The sequence below is a fragment of the Oncorhynchus mykiss genome, chromosome 15 (genome assembly GCF_057628025.1).
Source record: "Oncorhynchus mykiss isolate SJ-2025 chromosome 15, ASM5762802v1, whole genome shotgun sequence".
Classification (NCBI taxonomy): domain Eukaryota; kingdom Metazoa; phylum Chordata; class Actinopteri; order Salmoniformes; family Salmonidae; genus Oncorhynchus; species Oncorhynchus mykiss.
Window position 1 is genome coordinate 22627723 of NC_143036.1, and position 16302 is coordinate 22644024.

General features: G+C 44.7%; 1 protein-coding gene across 1 annotated transcript in view; it reads left to right on the top strand.

Moving 5' to 3' along the window:
* LOC110489805 (reversion-inducing cysteine-rich protein with Kazal motifs) overlaps window positions 1–14650 on the top strand; it is a 57289-nt gene extending 42639 nt beyond the window's left edge. Inside the window, exons 15-21 of the mRNA XM_036944063.2 lie at window positions 796–918; window positions 1508–1679; window positions 6099–6294; window positions 9166–9376; window positions 9599–9672; window positions 10963–11118; window positions 13010–14650. Coding sequence (XP_036799958.1) covers window positions 796–918; window positions 1508–1679; window positions 6099–6294; window positions 9166–9376; window positions 9599–9672; window positions 10963–11118; window positions 13010–13324 — 1247 coding nt within the window. The 3' untranslated portion in view covers window positions 13325–14650. The remainder of the gene's footprint in view (window positions 1–795; window positions 919–1507; window positions 1680–6098; window positions 6295–9165; window positions 9377–9598; window positions 9673–10962; window positions 11119–13009) is intronic.
* Window positions 14651–16302: the final 1652 nt, after the last annotated feature.

The window sequence follows — 16302 nt, forward strand, 5'->3', positions numbered from 1 at the left end:
TACCGGCTTTGAATCTACATTTGTTTGAACCCAAATCAGTTTATTGCTTTTGCTTTTATGTTTGTTTTCGCTCCGGTTCAAAAGGGGGGTCAGACGTTTCAGCCTTATTTGACACAGATGTGGTTTGCCTGAGAGTGAGAGTGGTGGGGCTTCGGAGTTCTTATATCCAGCATTAGGAGAGGAATATGCAGTAATCCTATAGGGAAGCCTTAGTTTAGTTAAATATCATTTTTTATGTTTCAGATCCTAAAGAAATAAAACTAAGGGACCAGGACAGCCCAAACCCGAGGGGTTGCTTTAATTTCCACAGACTGTCTTGTAGATGTGGCCTGTGTGGTCTAACAGTTAGAGCCGCAGACCCTGGAACACACATACTGTACCAGAGTCGGCATGGTTTCAAATCCCACCCACGCCCTACTGAATCGCAATCTTCCCTGCTATCTCTCCATTGTCCTATTTGTTCAATAAAAAAACAATTACAAATACCTAAGAAGTGGGACTGCCCCACGGACACAGCAGAAGAGTATCTTGTAGAAGTCAAGTCTCATATCAGCTCCCAGGTTTAATACTGTTGTGACGTGGACCCAGGTGCAGAGAAGAGACCAGACGAGGAATCAGTGCTTAAGGATAAAGGTGGAACCATGACAACTGTAGGTGCCATGACCCAGATCGCATAGTTTAAGTCTATCAGCTGCTGGAGGACTCAAAGTGTCAGATAACAGTTACATTTGCAGCCCAATAACCACTGAAATCAGACAAGGTCTCACAGGGTGACGATGTGTCCTTGTCCTACAGACCATGGGACGTCCTTCAGGGTAGACTGCCACCCCTGTTCCTGCTTCGCTGGAGAGACCATCTGCTCCACCCGCCAGTGCCTCAGCACCGACAGCTCAGACGAGGACCGCCGCCGCTTCACTGGTGTGTGTGTGTGTGTGTGAGAGAGAGAGAGAACAGTGTGTGTGTTGATGGTCTTGCTATAATGTTTATTTTTTCCTGATCCTGAAAGCATTTTTCTCTAATCTCTCCCCCTGCCCCTCTCTCTCTCTCCCTCTTTCTCTCTCCCTCTCTCCCCCTGCCCCTCTCTCTCTCTCTCTTTCTCTCTCCCTCTCTCCCCCTGCCCCTCTCTCCCTCTCTCCCCTGCCCCTCTCTCCCTCTCTCCCCCTGCCCCTCTCTCTCTCTCTTTCTCTCTCCCTCTCTCCCCCTGCCCCTCTCTCCCTCTCTCCCCCTGCCCCTCTCTCTCTCTCTTTCTCTCTCCCTCTCTTCCCCTGCCCCTCTCTCCCTCTCTCCCCCCGCCCCTCTCTCTCTCTCTCTCTCTCTCTTTCTCTCTCCCTCTCTCCCCCTGCCCCTCTCTCCCTCTCTCCCCCTGCCCCTCTCTCTCTCTCTCTCTCTCTCTCTCTCTCTCTCTCTCTTTTTCTCTCTCCCTCTCTCCCCCTGCCCCTCTCTCCCTCTCTCCCCCTGCCCCTCTCTCTCTCTCTCTTTCTCTCTCCCTCTCTCCTCCTCTCCGTAGGGCTCCCATGTGGCTGCCCTGACCGCTTCGTGCCAGTGTGTGCCCGTAATGGCCGCACCTACCCCAGTGCCTGTGTGGCCCGTTGCATGGGCTTCAAAGACAACCAGTTTGTGTTTGGCCACTGCCGCAGCAGCGACCCCTGTTCCCCCAACCCCTGCCAGAAGAACCAGAGGTGAGATACTCCATCACTCCTTCTTTCCTTCAATCGTTTGTTTATTGGAATAATGACTGTTTCAACACAATTGGATTGGTGAGTGCAGAGGTTCCACTATGTGCATACCATGTCCGATCAATGATTACTTCAAGGAAGGAAGGTAGGGAGGATGCATTTTCAAAGCATTCCATACAGCCTAAGTGGATAAGACTGGACACCTTGAGCCCTGATCCTCTTCCATCTCAGTCAACTAGCAATGTTCCCTCAAAAATGTTTAGACGTTGAGCAAATTTCTGGTCTGCTGAGCGCAAACTTGAATGTTGTGAAAATTCTGTGCAACTTCCAGCGCGAGTTTACTGTGAACAATGAGACTGTACCCGCTTTAAGTTACAGTTTTAACAGTGGTCAAGTAGGCTACTGTGGCTATTTGATCATAATGCAGGCCTACCAGAGTGGCCTACCATTAAAAAACATGGAGACAATGTATCCCATAACATTTTAACATGGAAATAGCTGTTCTATCATTCAGGCTACAGTAGCAGCCAATGTGTGGTTTTCATGTAGGCCTAGATTCCATTCAGGGCTCGGCATTAACCTGTTTATCCACTTATCCTACAGACAAGGAGGCGACTGAACATTTTGTTGCGTTGTTTGATGCAATAAACCACTTTACAAAATAAAATGCATTATTCCCATACCATTATTACAGAGAATCAGACAAATGATGCTACCCTCTGCCTATTGGCTACTTAGCTTATTCAAGCCTGTTTCAAAATACAATACTGGGAGAAGAAAATCACTACCTGACTTGCTTTTCAAAGATGTCTAGAAATGCACACATTTTGTGTGCTTGTAGGAAGCAATCCCTTCCCTATTGCTGACTATAAATTATCTATAACTGGGCTAATAACTTAGTAACTACTGCACCAAAGGATATGAACAAAATGTGCACACATGGCTACATGCATCTCTCGCTTTGATCTCAAAACAAGTGCATCTACTCATGACTGCGCATGCTGTAAACCCAGTCCAGTTCAAAGTGAATGGCACAGATCCATATATGGCAATGGTCTATTTGCATATCTGCCTACTGTAGCTCTGATTGTTTATGCCGCGCCAGTCTGTGTAGAGTACTGGCTGAGTCGTATGTATCAATGCAATAGATTTCTACTCTGATGCATTCTGCCTACAACAAAATCTCTTGCATAGTTTGTTTTGTTTCAGTATGTTGCATTGAAAGTGGCTAATATTGAGTTGATTCAATCACAATTTCCACATTAAAGGGAAATGTTGATAGTGTTAATAACAGGGAAATCTCTAGAACAGTGGTCACCAACCTTTTCTGAGTCAAGATCACTTTCTGAGTGAAAATGCAAGTCGAGATCTACCACCCTGATTTCTTTTAACATAACTTAAAAAACATAAGCCTATGCAACATTAACCAATTAAAAACAGCCCTGTAGCAATGAGGTTTGTGCAGTAAGCTATAGGCCCAATACATTATCACTGCATATTGGCTTTGCTTGAATTGTTGTTGGGGACAGTTTTTTTAATTATATAAAAACATTTGAGGTAAGCTATATGATCACACTGGTAATAGATCCATTGTTGTATTAATTGTGAGGCACATCTGAGTGACCATACATTTAAATCATTTTGATTTGTGTTTTACCTGCATCTGATGGTCAGTCTCAGCGGAGGGAGAGAGCAGCAGACTGAGGGTCCATCTCTCAACATCCCTCCGCTCTCTCTTTCCTCCACTGACCGAAAAAGGGATACCGTCTTTCAGCTGATGGCAAAACTCGAGGTGTACAGCCTCATGCACAAATTCATGTTGAACAGAGAAAGTGAAATATTCCTCGATATTAAAAAAGACCAAAGCCGCTAAAAATAACAACAGCGCAAGCCCATAGATACACTTTCCTACTCATTCATTACTGCTGCAGTACTTGTTGTAGCGCTGAGTGGAAGTAGGAAGAAGACACATTTTATAGCTTCTAAAAGTGTTGAATACAAAATGTTGACAGTGCTGAACTCACTCATAAAAACAGCAGCTCTTTACTGTGTTTGTTGACAGTCTCTCTCTACTCATGGTTTTAAACATTTTGAAATCTAACAGTATCAACTTCGCTGTAGATTTATTTTATGCCTGCAGAAATAGTAATCTGAGCCATCCGATTGGCCAGCGGTAGACCTATAGTGCACTTGATTTGCTCTCTGGGCCCGCCGGGAAGGAAGAGTTTGTACCTTCAGACACAGTAAATGGTGAAAAAGGGCAACAGTTCGCCTACCCGGTGCGGAGGGCTGCTGAATCCGGTGCTCCTACAGCCAACAGCCCAAGACAAATAAAAAAATGATTCATTTGTTTTTTTACATAAATATTTGGCGATTGATTAGGAATGCCTTGTAGATCGGCTGGTTGGTTACCACTGCTATAGAAAGTTGACTGCAATCTCGTGCTGCTCTCTGTGAGCTAATAATTGTTCTGCGTGGCAGTCCCAGGAAGCTGCGCTGCAGTCTCAGGGCTGCTGCAGGCAGGCGCGCAACTTAGAGGGAACATTGTCCACGAGTGTTATTTCCTCTCTTGATAGATCCTATTTTCCTGCACCCTTCTCCTCTCTTCCGCTTTTTCTTGAAATCCCCCTCTCAAACTGCCTCGTATCCAGTGGTTGTTTATTCAGGTGTGGCCAGGCTGTGTGTCCCCCTGTGGTTGCCGGCGGTAACTGTGTCATAAGGCGCGCCTGTATGGGGTGTGTTGTAACCCTCCCCTCCGGAATGGCCTTGAGCTCCCAGAGCCCTGAGTGTCACTCCCTCTTCCCCATACAGCATCATCCATCTAACATCACTCGCTCTTCCCCAAACAGCATCATCCATCTAACATCACTGCCTCTTCCTCAAAGAGCATCATCTATCTAACATCACTCCCTCTTCCCCAGACAGCATCGTCCATCTAACATCGCTCCCTCTTCCCCAGACAACATCGTCCATCTAACATCGCTCCCTCTTCCCCAGACAACATCGTCCATCTAACATCGCTCCCTCTTCCCCAGACAGCATCATCCATCTATCATCGCTCCCTCTTCCCCAGACAGCATCGTCCATCTAACATTGCTCCCTCTTTCCCAGGATGGCACATTATTAGGACCATAGAGATCCTATTAAATGACTATTATTATTATTCTAATTCCTAATTCTATGGTTAGGACACACTCCTTAACCACACATGGCTCCGTGTTAACTCCTATTACTACGAACATCAGAGCTGGTCTGTCACACCCTGATCTGTTTCACCTGTCTTTGTGCTTGTCTCCACCCCCTCCAAGTGTCACCAATCTTCCCCATTATCCCCAGTGTATTTTTACCTGTGTTCTCTGTTTGTCTGTTGCCAGTTCCTTTTTTTTCGTGAAACCTACCAGCGTTTTCCCCCTTGCTCTTGTTCCTGTTTTCTAGTTTTTCCCGGTTTTGACCATTCTACCTGCCCTGACCCTGAGCCTGCCTGCCGTTCTGGACCTTTTGCACCCTACCAGGATTACTGACCTCTGCCTGCCCTTGACCTGTCGTTTTGCCTGCCCTTGACCTGTCGTTTTGCCTGCCCGTGTACTAGTAATACACTTTTGTTACTTCGACACTCTCTGCATCTGGGTCTTACCCGAAACGTGATACGGACGCATTTTACCCCCCTCTCCCCTCCACACAGTAAAGAAGAATGCGATTTGGCATCCTTCCTCATGTAAAGCACTGCAAACCCATTCTATAATATCTCCCCTTGGCCATCTGTTCAAAGGCACAGAGAGTTGGTGGGATCTCTCAAACATTTGTTATTTTTCCGTAAACAAGGTGATAAAAATCTAGCTGCGGCCTGCAGACCACCTGATTGGTGCTGAGGTACGGATGCAGGGATGGTTACCTTGGAGATAGGGGGGGCTGTGGTGGAGAAAGAGAGAGAGTGTCCCTCCTTTTTTACCTAAACTTTTGCTTGTTTCGCATAGTTCAACTCTACTGTGTACAAAAGGGCAGGGCTCATTAGGTTTCATAGATTTTCACTCTCTGTTTCCCATCGAAAATCAGCATTAATGTACTGATATAAAAACGTCAACATATTTACTACATTCCCCCAAAGATAGGTACCATTATGATTATAATATGGTTTATGTTTTAAATAAAGGAGTAAATGGGGTAATTCACATGGTAAAAAAAGCACTGATGTCTGCTGTGAGAATAACACACCATTAAGGTACACTACTTCACAATAATAATTAGGAACATCAGTGCTCAACTCAAACCAAAGGACCTACACTACTTGAAAAGAATAGTTGTGTACACTGACGAAAGCGATAGCTGTAACGCGTCCATGTTTTGGAATTCCACTGCTTAAAAGCTGCTTAAAATAATCACTAAATGAACCCCCTTTCCCCCCCTCCTTCCATTGGTCCTCAGGTGCATTCCCAGCCGTAGAGTGTGCCTTACAGACATGGTTGACTGCCACTGTCCCCAGTATGAGTGTGTTGGTCGTCCCTCCGGCTGTGGCAAGATTCACATGGACCTGGCCTGCGACACAGACAACGTGGAGCACCCCAACCTCTGTCAGCTCCTCCAGATGGACAAGACCCTGGCCTATATGGGCCACTGTCAGGTAACAGCTAGACCAGGAGTATTTAAATATGTACCCTCCAAGGTCAAATCAAATCAAACGTTATTGGTCATGTGGTTAGCAGATGTTATTGCGGGTGTAGCGAAATGTTTGTGCTTCTTGTTCCAACAGTGCAGCAATATCTAACATGTAATCTAACAATTCCACAACAACTACCTAATACACACAAATCTAAGTGAAGGAATGGAATAAGAATATATACATATAAATATATGGATGAGCAATGACAGCGGCATAGGCAAGATGCAATATATGGTATAAAATACAGCATATAAATATGAGATGAGTGATGCAAGATATGTGAACATTATTAAAGTGGCATTATTAACGGAACTAATGATCCATTGATTAGAGAGGCCAATTATTTCAAGTCTGTATGTAGGCAGCAGCCTCTCTGTGCTAATGATGGCTGTTTAATAGTCTGATGGCCTTGAGATAGAAGCTGTTTTCCAGTCTCTCTGTCCCAGCTTTGATGCACCTGTACTGACCTCGCCTTCTGGATGATAGCGGTGTGAACAGGCAGTGGCTCGGGTGGTTGTTGTCCTTGATTATCTTTTTGGTCTTCCTGTGACATCGGGTGCTGTAGGTGTCCTGGAGGGCAGGTAGTTTGCCCCTGGTGATGCGTTGGGCAGAACGCACTAGCCGGACTACTGCTGGTTTTCTGTTCTACTTGATAATGAATTGCACCCACCTGTTGTTCCAGGTCAAAATGGGTCCCTGATTATAGGGGAAGAGTGGAACTGGAACTGTCTTCAAGGTCCAGATTTTAATATGAGGGAGCTAGAACCTGTCCTGCATGGGCCATTGTCTGGTAACAGTTTGACAGTTAGCCAAAGCAACTTGTTGGAGTAGAACATTTGAAAGTAATTCACTGTCTCAATCAATTTGTCTGCTCTCCAAGTTTCCATAGCATCTGCACCAACCTTTTCTGAGTCAAGATCATGCCGAGATCTACCGCTCGAATTTTTTATTAACATGACTTAAAAAATGGAAGCTTATCGGAACTCGAGTCACACCGCATTTTTTCACCCTCATTCACAAATTCATGTTGTTACTCTTATGAACAGAGAAAGTGAAATATTCCTTGATATTAAAAAATACCCAAGCCGCTAAAAATAACAACAACGCAAGCCTATAGATACATTTTCCTACTCATTCATTACTGCTGCAGTACTTGTTGTAGCTATGAGTGGAAGTAGGAAGAATGCGCATTTTATGGGTTATACAAGTGTTGAATACAAAATGTTGAGAGTGCTGAGTAAGAAATTAAACATGAACTCACTCAAAAACAGCAGCTCTTTGCTGTATTCGTTGACAGTCTCTCTCTAGTCATGTTTGAAACAGTTTTAAATCTCACAGTAACAACTTTGCCGTAGCTGTATTGTATGCTGCTAAGTTACTGCAGACTCGGTCATCTGAGCAATCTGATTGGCCAGCAGTGGAATAGTGCACTTAATTTCCTCTCCATGCCCACCGGGAAGGCAGAGTTTGTACCTTCAGACACATGAAGTGGCAACAGTTTGCCTACCCGGCGCGCAGAGCAGCTGAATTTGCTGCACCTATCACCAACAGCCCGAGACTAATAACAAAATAGGAACTCAAGGCTTTATCGTTGTGTTTTTAACAGAAATGTTTGGCGATCGACTAGAAATACCTTGGAGATCAACAAGTCGATCGCGATCGACTGGTTGGTGACCACTGCGCTAAATTGACTATAAATGTTGACAGTGTTTAAGGGCTTTTGGACAATTCAATACATGTAATTGATTTATGATGAGAAGGCATGCCAGAACTCATAAGGAGAGGCAGCAATAGGTAGCATTGTAACACCTGCTAGATAGCATTAAACAGTCAGCTATTTGAAAATCGCCCTACTGGAGGGAGCTGCACAGCATGTAGTCAATCACACAGAGATAATCCTTGTTTTTAGAGTTTCTGAAAAGCTTTTCTCTGTTTGTGTTCGTGAATGCTTAAATGGAGAGCCTGCATTCAGAGGTAGGATAACAAGGCCCAGCTGTTGCAACACAAACACACACACATATTCCAAATGTTCATATCCTACCTCCAGTAACTGACTGAGTATGTATGTTTTTGCCATGGTTTATGAGAGGAGGCAGATATCCCAGCCCACCAAAAGCTGAAATACCCTATGGTTTTGTCTAATAAAATAATATGTTGCATTTAGGTTCTTAGTCTGCCCATGCACTTAGTCTACCTGCAGACACATACATCTCCTCTGTGTAGGACTGTGCTTGTACATGATACAGGCAAAATCCCCCCATGTTTGTGTGTGTGTGTGTGTGTTTGTGAAAGTGGAGAATTAAAGCTGAAAGTTGAATTCAAGTGGTTATTTAGTGTTTAGGGCCTGGTAGGATCATGTTTCTCCATCGCGGTCGCTTACAACGTCAGCCTGATGGCGTCTCGCCTCGGTAGCTCTGAGCAGTGGCTCCATCAGTGGAACAGACCGGATTTAGTTTTATACACGTTTAAGGTAGACGACAACCCATTAAAAACCCACTTCAGTCCCGGTGTCAAGTCACCGAACCAAGAGGCACGCAATCAAACCGCAATCAACCAAACTCTCTGAGAGTATTGCTGGTACAGAGGTACAGAGCTATTCAAAGAAAACCAATACACCTGGTCTGATATATAAACAAATGGCCTCCCTATGTGACTAATTGGAGTAGCTTACCTTGATTAAGTTTATCTGGATATGAGTGATGTATTATGAAGAGAGGTCACGTGTATTTATGTTTTAATATATGATATTTTTCACAAAATACATTAATAAGGGCTGAATCCTAACTCAAACTTTCTTGTGTCTGTGTGTGTATGTGTTTGGGTTCTGTGCAGGATGCCTGTAAAAAGGCGCGGCCTGTGTGCGGCCACAACGGCGAGACGTACAACACAGTGTGCGAGGCCTACTCGGACCGCGTTGCCGTGGACTATCAGGGGCGGTGCCACGCCGTGGGGGCGGTGGCAGAGTTTGCCTCTGACTCAGGCTGTGACATGATCCCCTGCCCCGCCCTGTCCACCCCGGGTTGCATCCCTGTCACACCACCCGGTCAGTACAATAGAGACAGAAATCATATAATATCTAATGTTTTATTTAATTCTGTGGTCAGTACACTCAGTGGCGCAGCCACGTTCACTTTGACATATAAAGGCTCTCATGTTATACTTAGGATTTTTCCACACAGGAACACAAATCTTATTACGATATTGTTGTGATTGACTCCTAACCTCTGACCCCTGACAACTTGGTGGCAACCCCTTCCTCTCACAGGTGCATGCTGTCCTCTGTGTGCGGGCATGCTGCAGATCCTGTGGAACAAGGAGCAGATTAACAACTTCGCTAAGGTCAGCACCTTCTGACATGCTCCTCACTTATTTGCGTCCCAGGCTGTGTTCCATTTCAGAAAAGTTGTCCCCTTCCCTCTCACTCACTCACTCACTTTTCCAACCAGCTGGCTGCTTTGTTGGATTTTAATGGATTTTAACATTAAAAAGAGGGTTGAAAGGTTCCCTGTTGTGTTATATATGTTGAACATTTACGAACAATTGTTTTGCTGCATATCTGAATCTAAACTGTGGACACTACTTTGTGGATTGAAGAGGACTGTCTATGTATAAGTAGGGTTGCAAAATGTAGGTACATTTCAATAAATTCCCTGGTTTTCCAGAAATCTTGGTTGGAGGATTCCAGATTTCCTGCTTATTACCTCCTAATTCCCGGAATCCTAAAAACTGAGCATTAGGAAAACCCAGAGAATTTATTGAAAGTTTCCAAAAATGTGCAACCTTAGGTATAAGCAATAGCTCCACCAACTGCGGAATTCTGTGTGCAGGCTTTTGTTATACGGCCCTGCTCCTAAACACTAGATTCTGCTAATCAAGGGCATAGTGTCAGGTATGATTGTGCAGGGCTGGAATAAAAGCCTGCAAACCCAGTTGACTAGGTCTTACTCAACTGGGATTAGCCACCCCCTTGGCATCGACTGTTGATTTTGAGCTGTAATGACACCAAACGACCACTAGAGTGAGGCCTAGATCCAAAATACCAAGCATCAACATCACATGTCTTCCTCTGGAATTCTTCGCCAGTTTGAAATGACTGGGTCGGGCCGCAGCTTTAAGAGCAAATGCCCAGAAATGCCTCGTATACATGCTTATAACAGCTAATAAGCTAAAAAAAAAACATGTAATTCAAAGCAGGTTCGTTATAAACCTGGGCTATTAGTCTAATTTCCAACACAAACATCTTATCAACGTTAAGTCTAGAACATAAACCTGCTAATCGCAAACAAATTGCCTTTGGATTTGGGCCTAGACGACATGACTCACTCAGACAAGCAATGAATATACACATCATAGTTTTTCCAACCAATCCTCCATATTGGTGTCAAACATTCCATGACAGCAGGCACTATACTGTAAGACATTCATTGCCCTTTCAACTTCTGTTCACAAAGGTATTTCATATTTCTTAATAATTGGGGATGAATAACATGTATTGACCACATTCAGCACGAACTTGAAGAAACCCGCAGTTCAGTTTTCCTTTATCTGCAATGAATTGAATCTCAAACTTTTCCCCCTCTGGCTCTGGTTCTGTGCGACTGTGTTTGTCCTCCTGGTTTGGTGTTGCAGTTGAACAGGAAGCAGCCAGTGACGGTCCATGACATCCTGAGGATCCTGCGTCTCCACATCTCCGTGCCGCAGTGTGACATCTTCGGCTACCTGAGCATCGACTCAGAGATCATCGTCCTCATCGTCCCAGTGGACCAGCAACCCACCCCACTGCAGGTACGCACACTTACGCAGACACTGAGCTAGCTAGTTTGCGGTGCACGCTAATAGCTTTCCTTCGGTGATGTCACCAGCTCTGAGACCTTGAAGTAGACTTTTCCCTTGCTCTACAATGCCTGCGGCTTTTGTGAAGTGACAGGTAATGATGCTTTGTGGGTGTTCAGAGGGTCCCTGGTTTGAGCCCAGGATGGGGCAAACCAGGTGTCTGTCTGTCTCTCTCTCTCACACACTCTCTGACTGCCTGTCTGTCTGTCTGTCACTCACTCAATCACTCTCTCTCACAGAGATGTATCGACTGTCCTTCGTCCACAATAGATAAGCCTGGTGCTCTGGCAACATGAGCTTCCTCTCAGACGGACAACAATTGATTCCCTGCTTGTAGGCCTATTCTTCAGTGTTCCAAGGCCAAGTAGTGCACTATATAGGGAATTGGGTGCCATTTGAGACACATTCTTAGTTTTACTTCCTGGTTAATGCATGACCTGGAGCCTAATCAGCATAGCATACACTAAACCTTGGGGCCAGATCATCCCATCATGGTGTTGTGAGCGCTATTGTTTCCTACGCAGAACTGAGCCCTCTGTTTCTCCACCCCCTCACAGTCATTACAGAAGAAGAGAGGAGGCATTTGTTAACAAGCTGATCGCTCACACAGAGGATGCCCACAGGCCAGTGTTTAGAGACATGGGATATTCCGGAATGGGCTTGGAGGACACTTTTGTGATTATCTTCTCATAGATTCTGAAAAGAGATCACGATTATTTGGATTTTTTATTCGGCTTATATCTCAAACTCAAAAAATGTGTTTGGTGGTAACCTTTTCACCACAAATGTACCAGCTGGACTGCCTATTATCTCTCTCTCTCTCTCTCTCTCTCTCTCTCTCTCTCTCTCTCTCTCTCTCTCGCTCTCTCTGGTTCCTCCTGTTTGAAATGTAGTTCAGATAACATGTTTTGCCATGCTTGTGGTTAGTCTGATGGGGTTCATGGAGAGGAGCGTAGTGAGTTGTGACACAGCCTGTAGACTGGCCTTCTAGTGGCTCTGTAGTGAATATGAACGAATGGTTCAGTCACACAGATGTCCCAGGGGTGTGTGCTCAGTACAGTGAAATGTTTGAATAGAGCTGCCTGAAACGACTTCCTAATTCTACACGAGAGACAATCATATTGGTTCTGCAACAATACATCAATTGCTGTCTGACGGTTCTGTGACGTTGGGCCGTCCTGAACAGGGACTTTATCGGGGAGGGCACAGGGGTCATGATAAATATGTCTGGGCCAATATTTCCCTGTTATTTGTTCAACTGCTGTCTCCAGTTCTCCCTGAAAATAGGTTTCATTTCAATGACTAAGCTGGATAAATAAAGGTTAAACACAAAGATTTTCTAAACGCCTCATGAGCCTGGAGACCCAAACCCCCTCTTACTGGGGGACTAATCAAAGTCCTCTCTCAGAATCTCTCTTACTCCACTGGGACAAATAATCAGACATCTCATCACTACCGTCTAGGGTGAAACGCCCAATTAAGTTGTTTTGCACACCCTTTTCCACCCATTGTATTGCTGTCTCTGCAAAAACAGCCCTGAGCGATAATGATCGATGCAAACCGGCAAATGGAGTTCACAGCCAGCCTTGCATCATTCTCTCTATGACTCTATTCATAGGAACTATTTGTCAATAATGTGGGCTTTTAGGTGGTTCGTTAGGATTGTTTCATACACAAATAAAGAGCCTGGTTTGGGACACGTTTGTACCAAAATAACATTTTCAGAAGGGAATAAAGATACACACACACACACACACAAACAAAAGCATAGAAAACTGTGGGAGGAGGACTGTGTGTCTGTAAATTTCACCTGAATATTGTGTGTGTGTGTATCCCGTCGCAGATTGAAGCCTGCAGCATGGAGGCGGAGAAGATTGACTCGCTCATCAACTACGGCAGCCCCACCCTGGTCTCCCATGTTCCTCTGTCTGCCTTCCTCACCTCCGAGGTCTCCATCTCCACCATCAGGTCCGCGGGCCACGCCAGCTCAACGCCCTCCTCCCTGCCCATCTTCTTCTGCCTCGCCCTGGGCCTCCTCCTCACTTTGGCACCAGGCCTATCCGAGGCCACGCTAGCCTCTGCTAGCCAGCCAGGCCCCGCTGGCAGGAGGCTGGGTGTGTTGTGGAGTATTCTGACCCCTTCTCGGGTCATTGCCTGACAGGAAGCATCAGCCTGTAAAAGCCTTGACAATCAATCCCATTAACTCTACTGCACCAGCGTCAACACAATCATGGACGAGAAGCTATGAGATGAATCCTAATTGAACAAGAGAAGCGGAGACACAATCACATTCCAGCTTTGGTTCCACAGAGCTCTATATATATCGTTATAAGGAAGATGAGTTTTATCACACAGGGTTTTGTATCTGTTTTATTCTGCAACAGAAGCTCTCTCCTCCTCTAAAGCTGTGGAGTGGGGAGTTTGTGTGGGTTTTTGCCTGCGTGCTTGTGTTTATGCGTATGTGTACGCACACGTGTGTGTGTGTGTGTGTGCGTGACACAGAGAGAGAGAGGAACCAGGTGGTTAAGTCTCAGAGGGGGAGTAGGGTCTAGATGTCAGACAGGTGCGCTCCCAAACACTGACATTTGTCCCAGATAATCTCAGGGGTGTAATTACCCTCCTCCGCCTCCTCCCCCTCTCCTCCCCTTTCTCCCACTCCCATTTTACATTTCTACTATTGTAAATAAAGAGCGAGTGGGGAGGTGCTGACTGAGACAGTAATACTGGAACGTGAAACAGGTCAAAGGCAAGCAAGCATTCCCGCTCCGTAGGCTGAAAGACACAAAAGGGATTCTTGTTGTTCCTCTAGTGTAGATAAGATATCAAATAAGGAGGAACGACAGCCATGTTTTTAATGAAAATGACAATCATCACTTTACCCATGATACACATGGGTAGGAACAAAAAAAATAGCAACAACATGCTTTGCATATAGTTCCTATGTGAAATAAATGCAATAACTTTATAATGTTGATAATAATTATTCCGAAACTATTCCGAAATGTTCTATATTTCAAATAAGATATGGATCGAGATGTGATTCAATATGTGCCATTTTCTAAATGTTTTATTCTTGCATGATGACAATTATGAAGTGTTTTTACTCCAGAATGTATTGTACTATGTTTGTCCTGTCCCCACGTTTGATTTTATGTTGTCTCTATGCCTACGCAACACGAAGTGTCCCCGTTTTCTACAGTATTATCGTGCTAGGCAGCTTTGTAGCAGCAAACCCTTCAAGGGTCCTTGTAGTATTGTATCTGTTTCCGAGGGATTTAAACTCAGTTTTTTGTTGTTTTTATGTTATCAAGTGTTCATATTGCCAATGTTTAGAAAGAGTATAGCTGTAGGCACTTAAGCATTATGTTAATCATCACTGTATTGCATCATTGTCTCGGTGGAGATGGCAGTACTTGCAATGTGTTTGTAAAATGCCAACAGAATGCATATTTTATAAAATATAAAGTCCTACAATCAAACAGAAGGTTGTTTGTTGTTGTACATTTCATCATCTTAACTCCTTAGGAAGAATAATTGAAGTTTTAAAGATTCCACATTGAAGCAGAAGTGACAAATAAAATATATTTTATCAATCCAGTCACATTAATATGCTGTTCTGAACTTCTCACTTGTCTTCTTCATCCTCCCTCCTCAAAAAGTGTTCCAAAGTTCCTCCTCTCAAATCTTCTCCTCAAATACGTTGTGAGCAGGAGGCAAGGAAGGACACGAGGAATCTAAGGAAAGACAAATGAGAAAGAGCCAAAGCCTTCCCAAACCACTAGGCAGGTCGCCTAGTGGTTAGAGCATTGGACTTGTAACTGAAAGGTTGCAGGATTGAATCCCTCAGCTGACAAGGTAGAAATATGTTGTTCTGCCCCTGAACAAGGCAGTTAACCTACAGTTCCTAGGGTGTCATTGAAAATAAGAATTTATTCCTAACTGACTTGCCTATTTAAATATAGGTAAAATAAAAATGTACCCTCTAACATGCAATGACATACTATCACCACAAGGGGGTGTCTGGCTCTGGCACAGCCTCTAAGGTGGTTGAGTGCTGTAGATAGTGACCTGTAATGATGTAGTACTCTCCTACAGGGCTGGCTGTGATGGGAGTAAGGAAACAAGTATCTATTTCCTAGGGCCCCTCGTAGGTGTGCTCCAGAGAGCGGATGTGGAAACCCCTTGTGTCTGATAAAGGCCTTGGCGGCTCCCCTTTGACCCAACGTTGTTTACACGCTTAACTATCCACTGTGTAAATAATGATGACGAGAAGCCTCCTCTCAGTGTGTGTGACCTGCTCTTGAGAATTTGCGCTGGTGTGTGTCTGCTTGAAATGTGTTAAACTTTTATTTAGTGGGATGACCTCGATCACCTCTCTCCAAGAGCAGTAATTTATCCAGATGTAGAATTGTTTCCTTAAAAAAAAAATCCTGATCCATTTAGAGCGTTGGGCCAGTAACCAAAAGGTTGCTGGATCGAGTCCCTGAGCTGACAAGGTAAAAACATGTTGTTCTGCCCCTGAGCAAGGCAGTTAATGCACAGTTCCCCGGTGCTGGAAGATGTGGATGTCGATTAAGGCAGCCCCCCAGCACCTCTCTGACTCAGAAGGGTTGGGTTAAATGCGGAAGACACATTTCAGTTGAATGCATTCAGTTGTACAACTGACTAGGTATCCCCCCTTCCCTTCTCCATTGCTGACCTACCTAGCCCCAACACTCTTAGGTAAAAGGCAGTGGCTAGTACCTAAAGTGAACGACCATATGAACGCCTAACTAGCCTGTGCCCAAGTCGCCAAAGGCCGTACCTGGAGTCTCCTGGCTCTCTAACTCTAGCTTTTAAATGAACCTGTTGGCCTACTGCACGAGTGGAAACTCATCTATTCTCGCAGGTTCTGTAAAGCAGTGTAGAAGGATGTTGTCCCGTAGTGCACTCTATTAAATTACAGCTAACAGAATTGATTCGCTACACAGTTCCTTTCCTTTCCTCCGTACTTATGATTGTAATGGATTCAATTAATGTACAGAATCTGCTTTCATTTACAGGCCCCAAAGCTCTTTCCATCACTCATCACTGTACCTCACTTGCATAACAGAACCCTTGGTATTTTGGTATTTTATTAAGATCCCCATCCCCTTT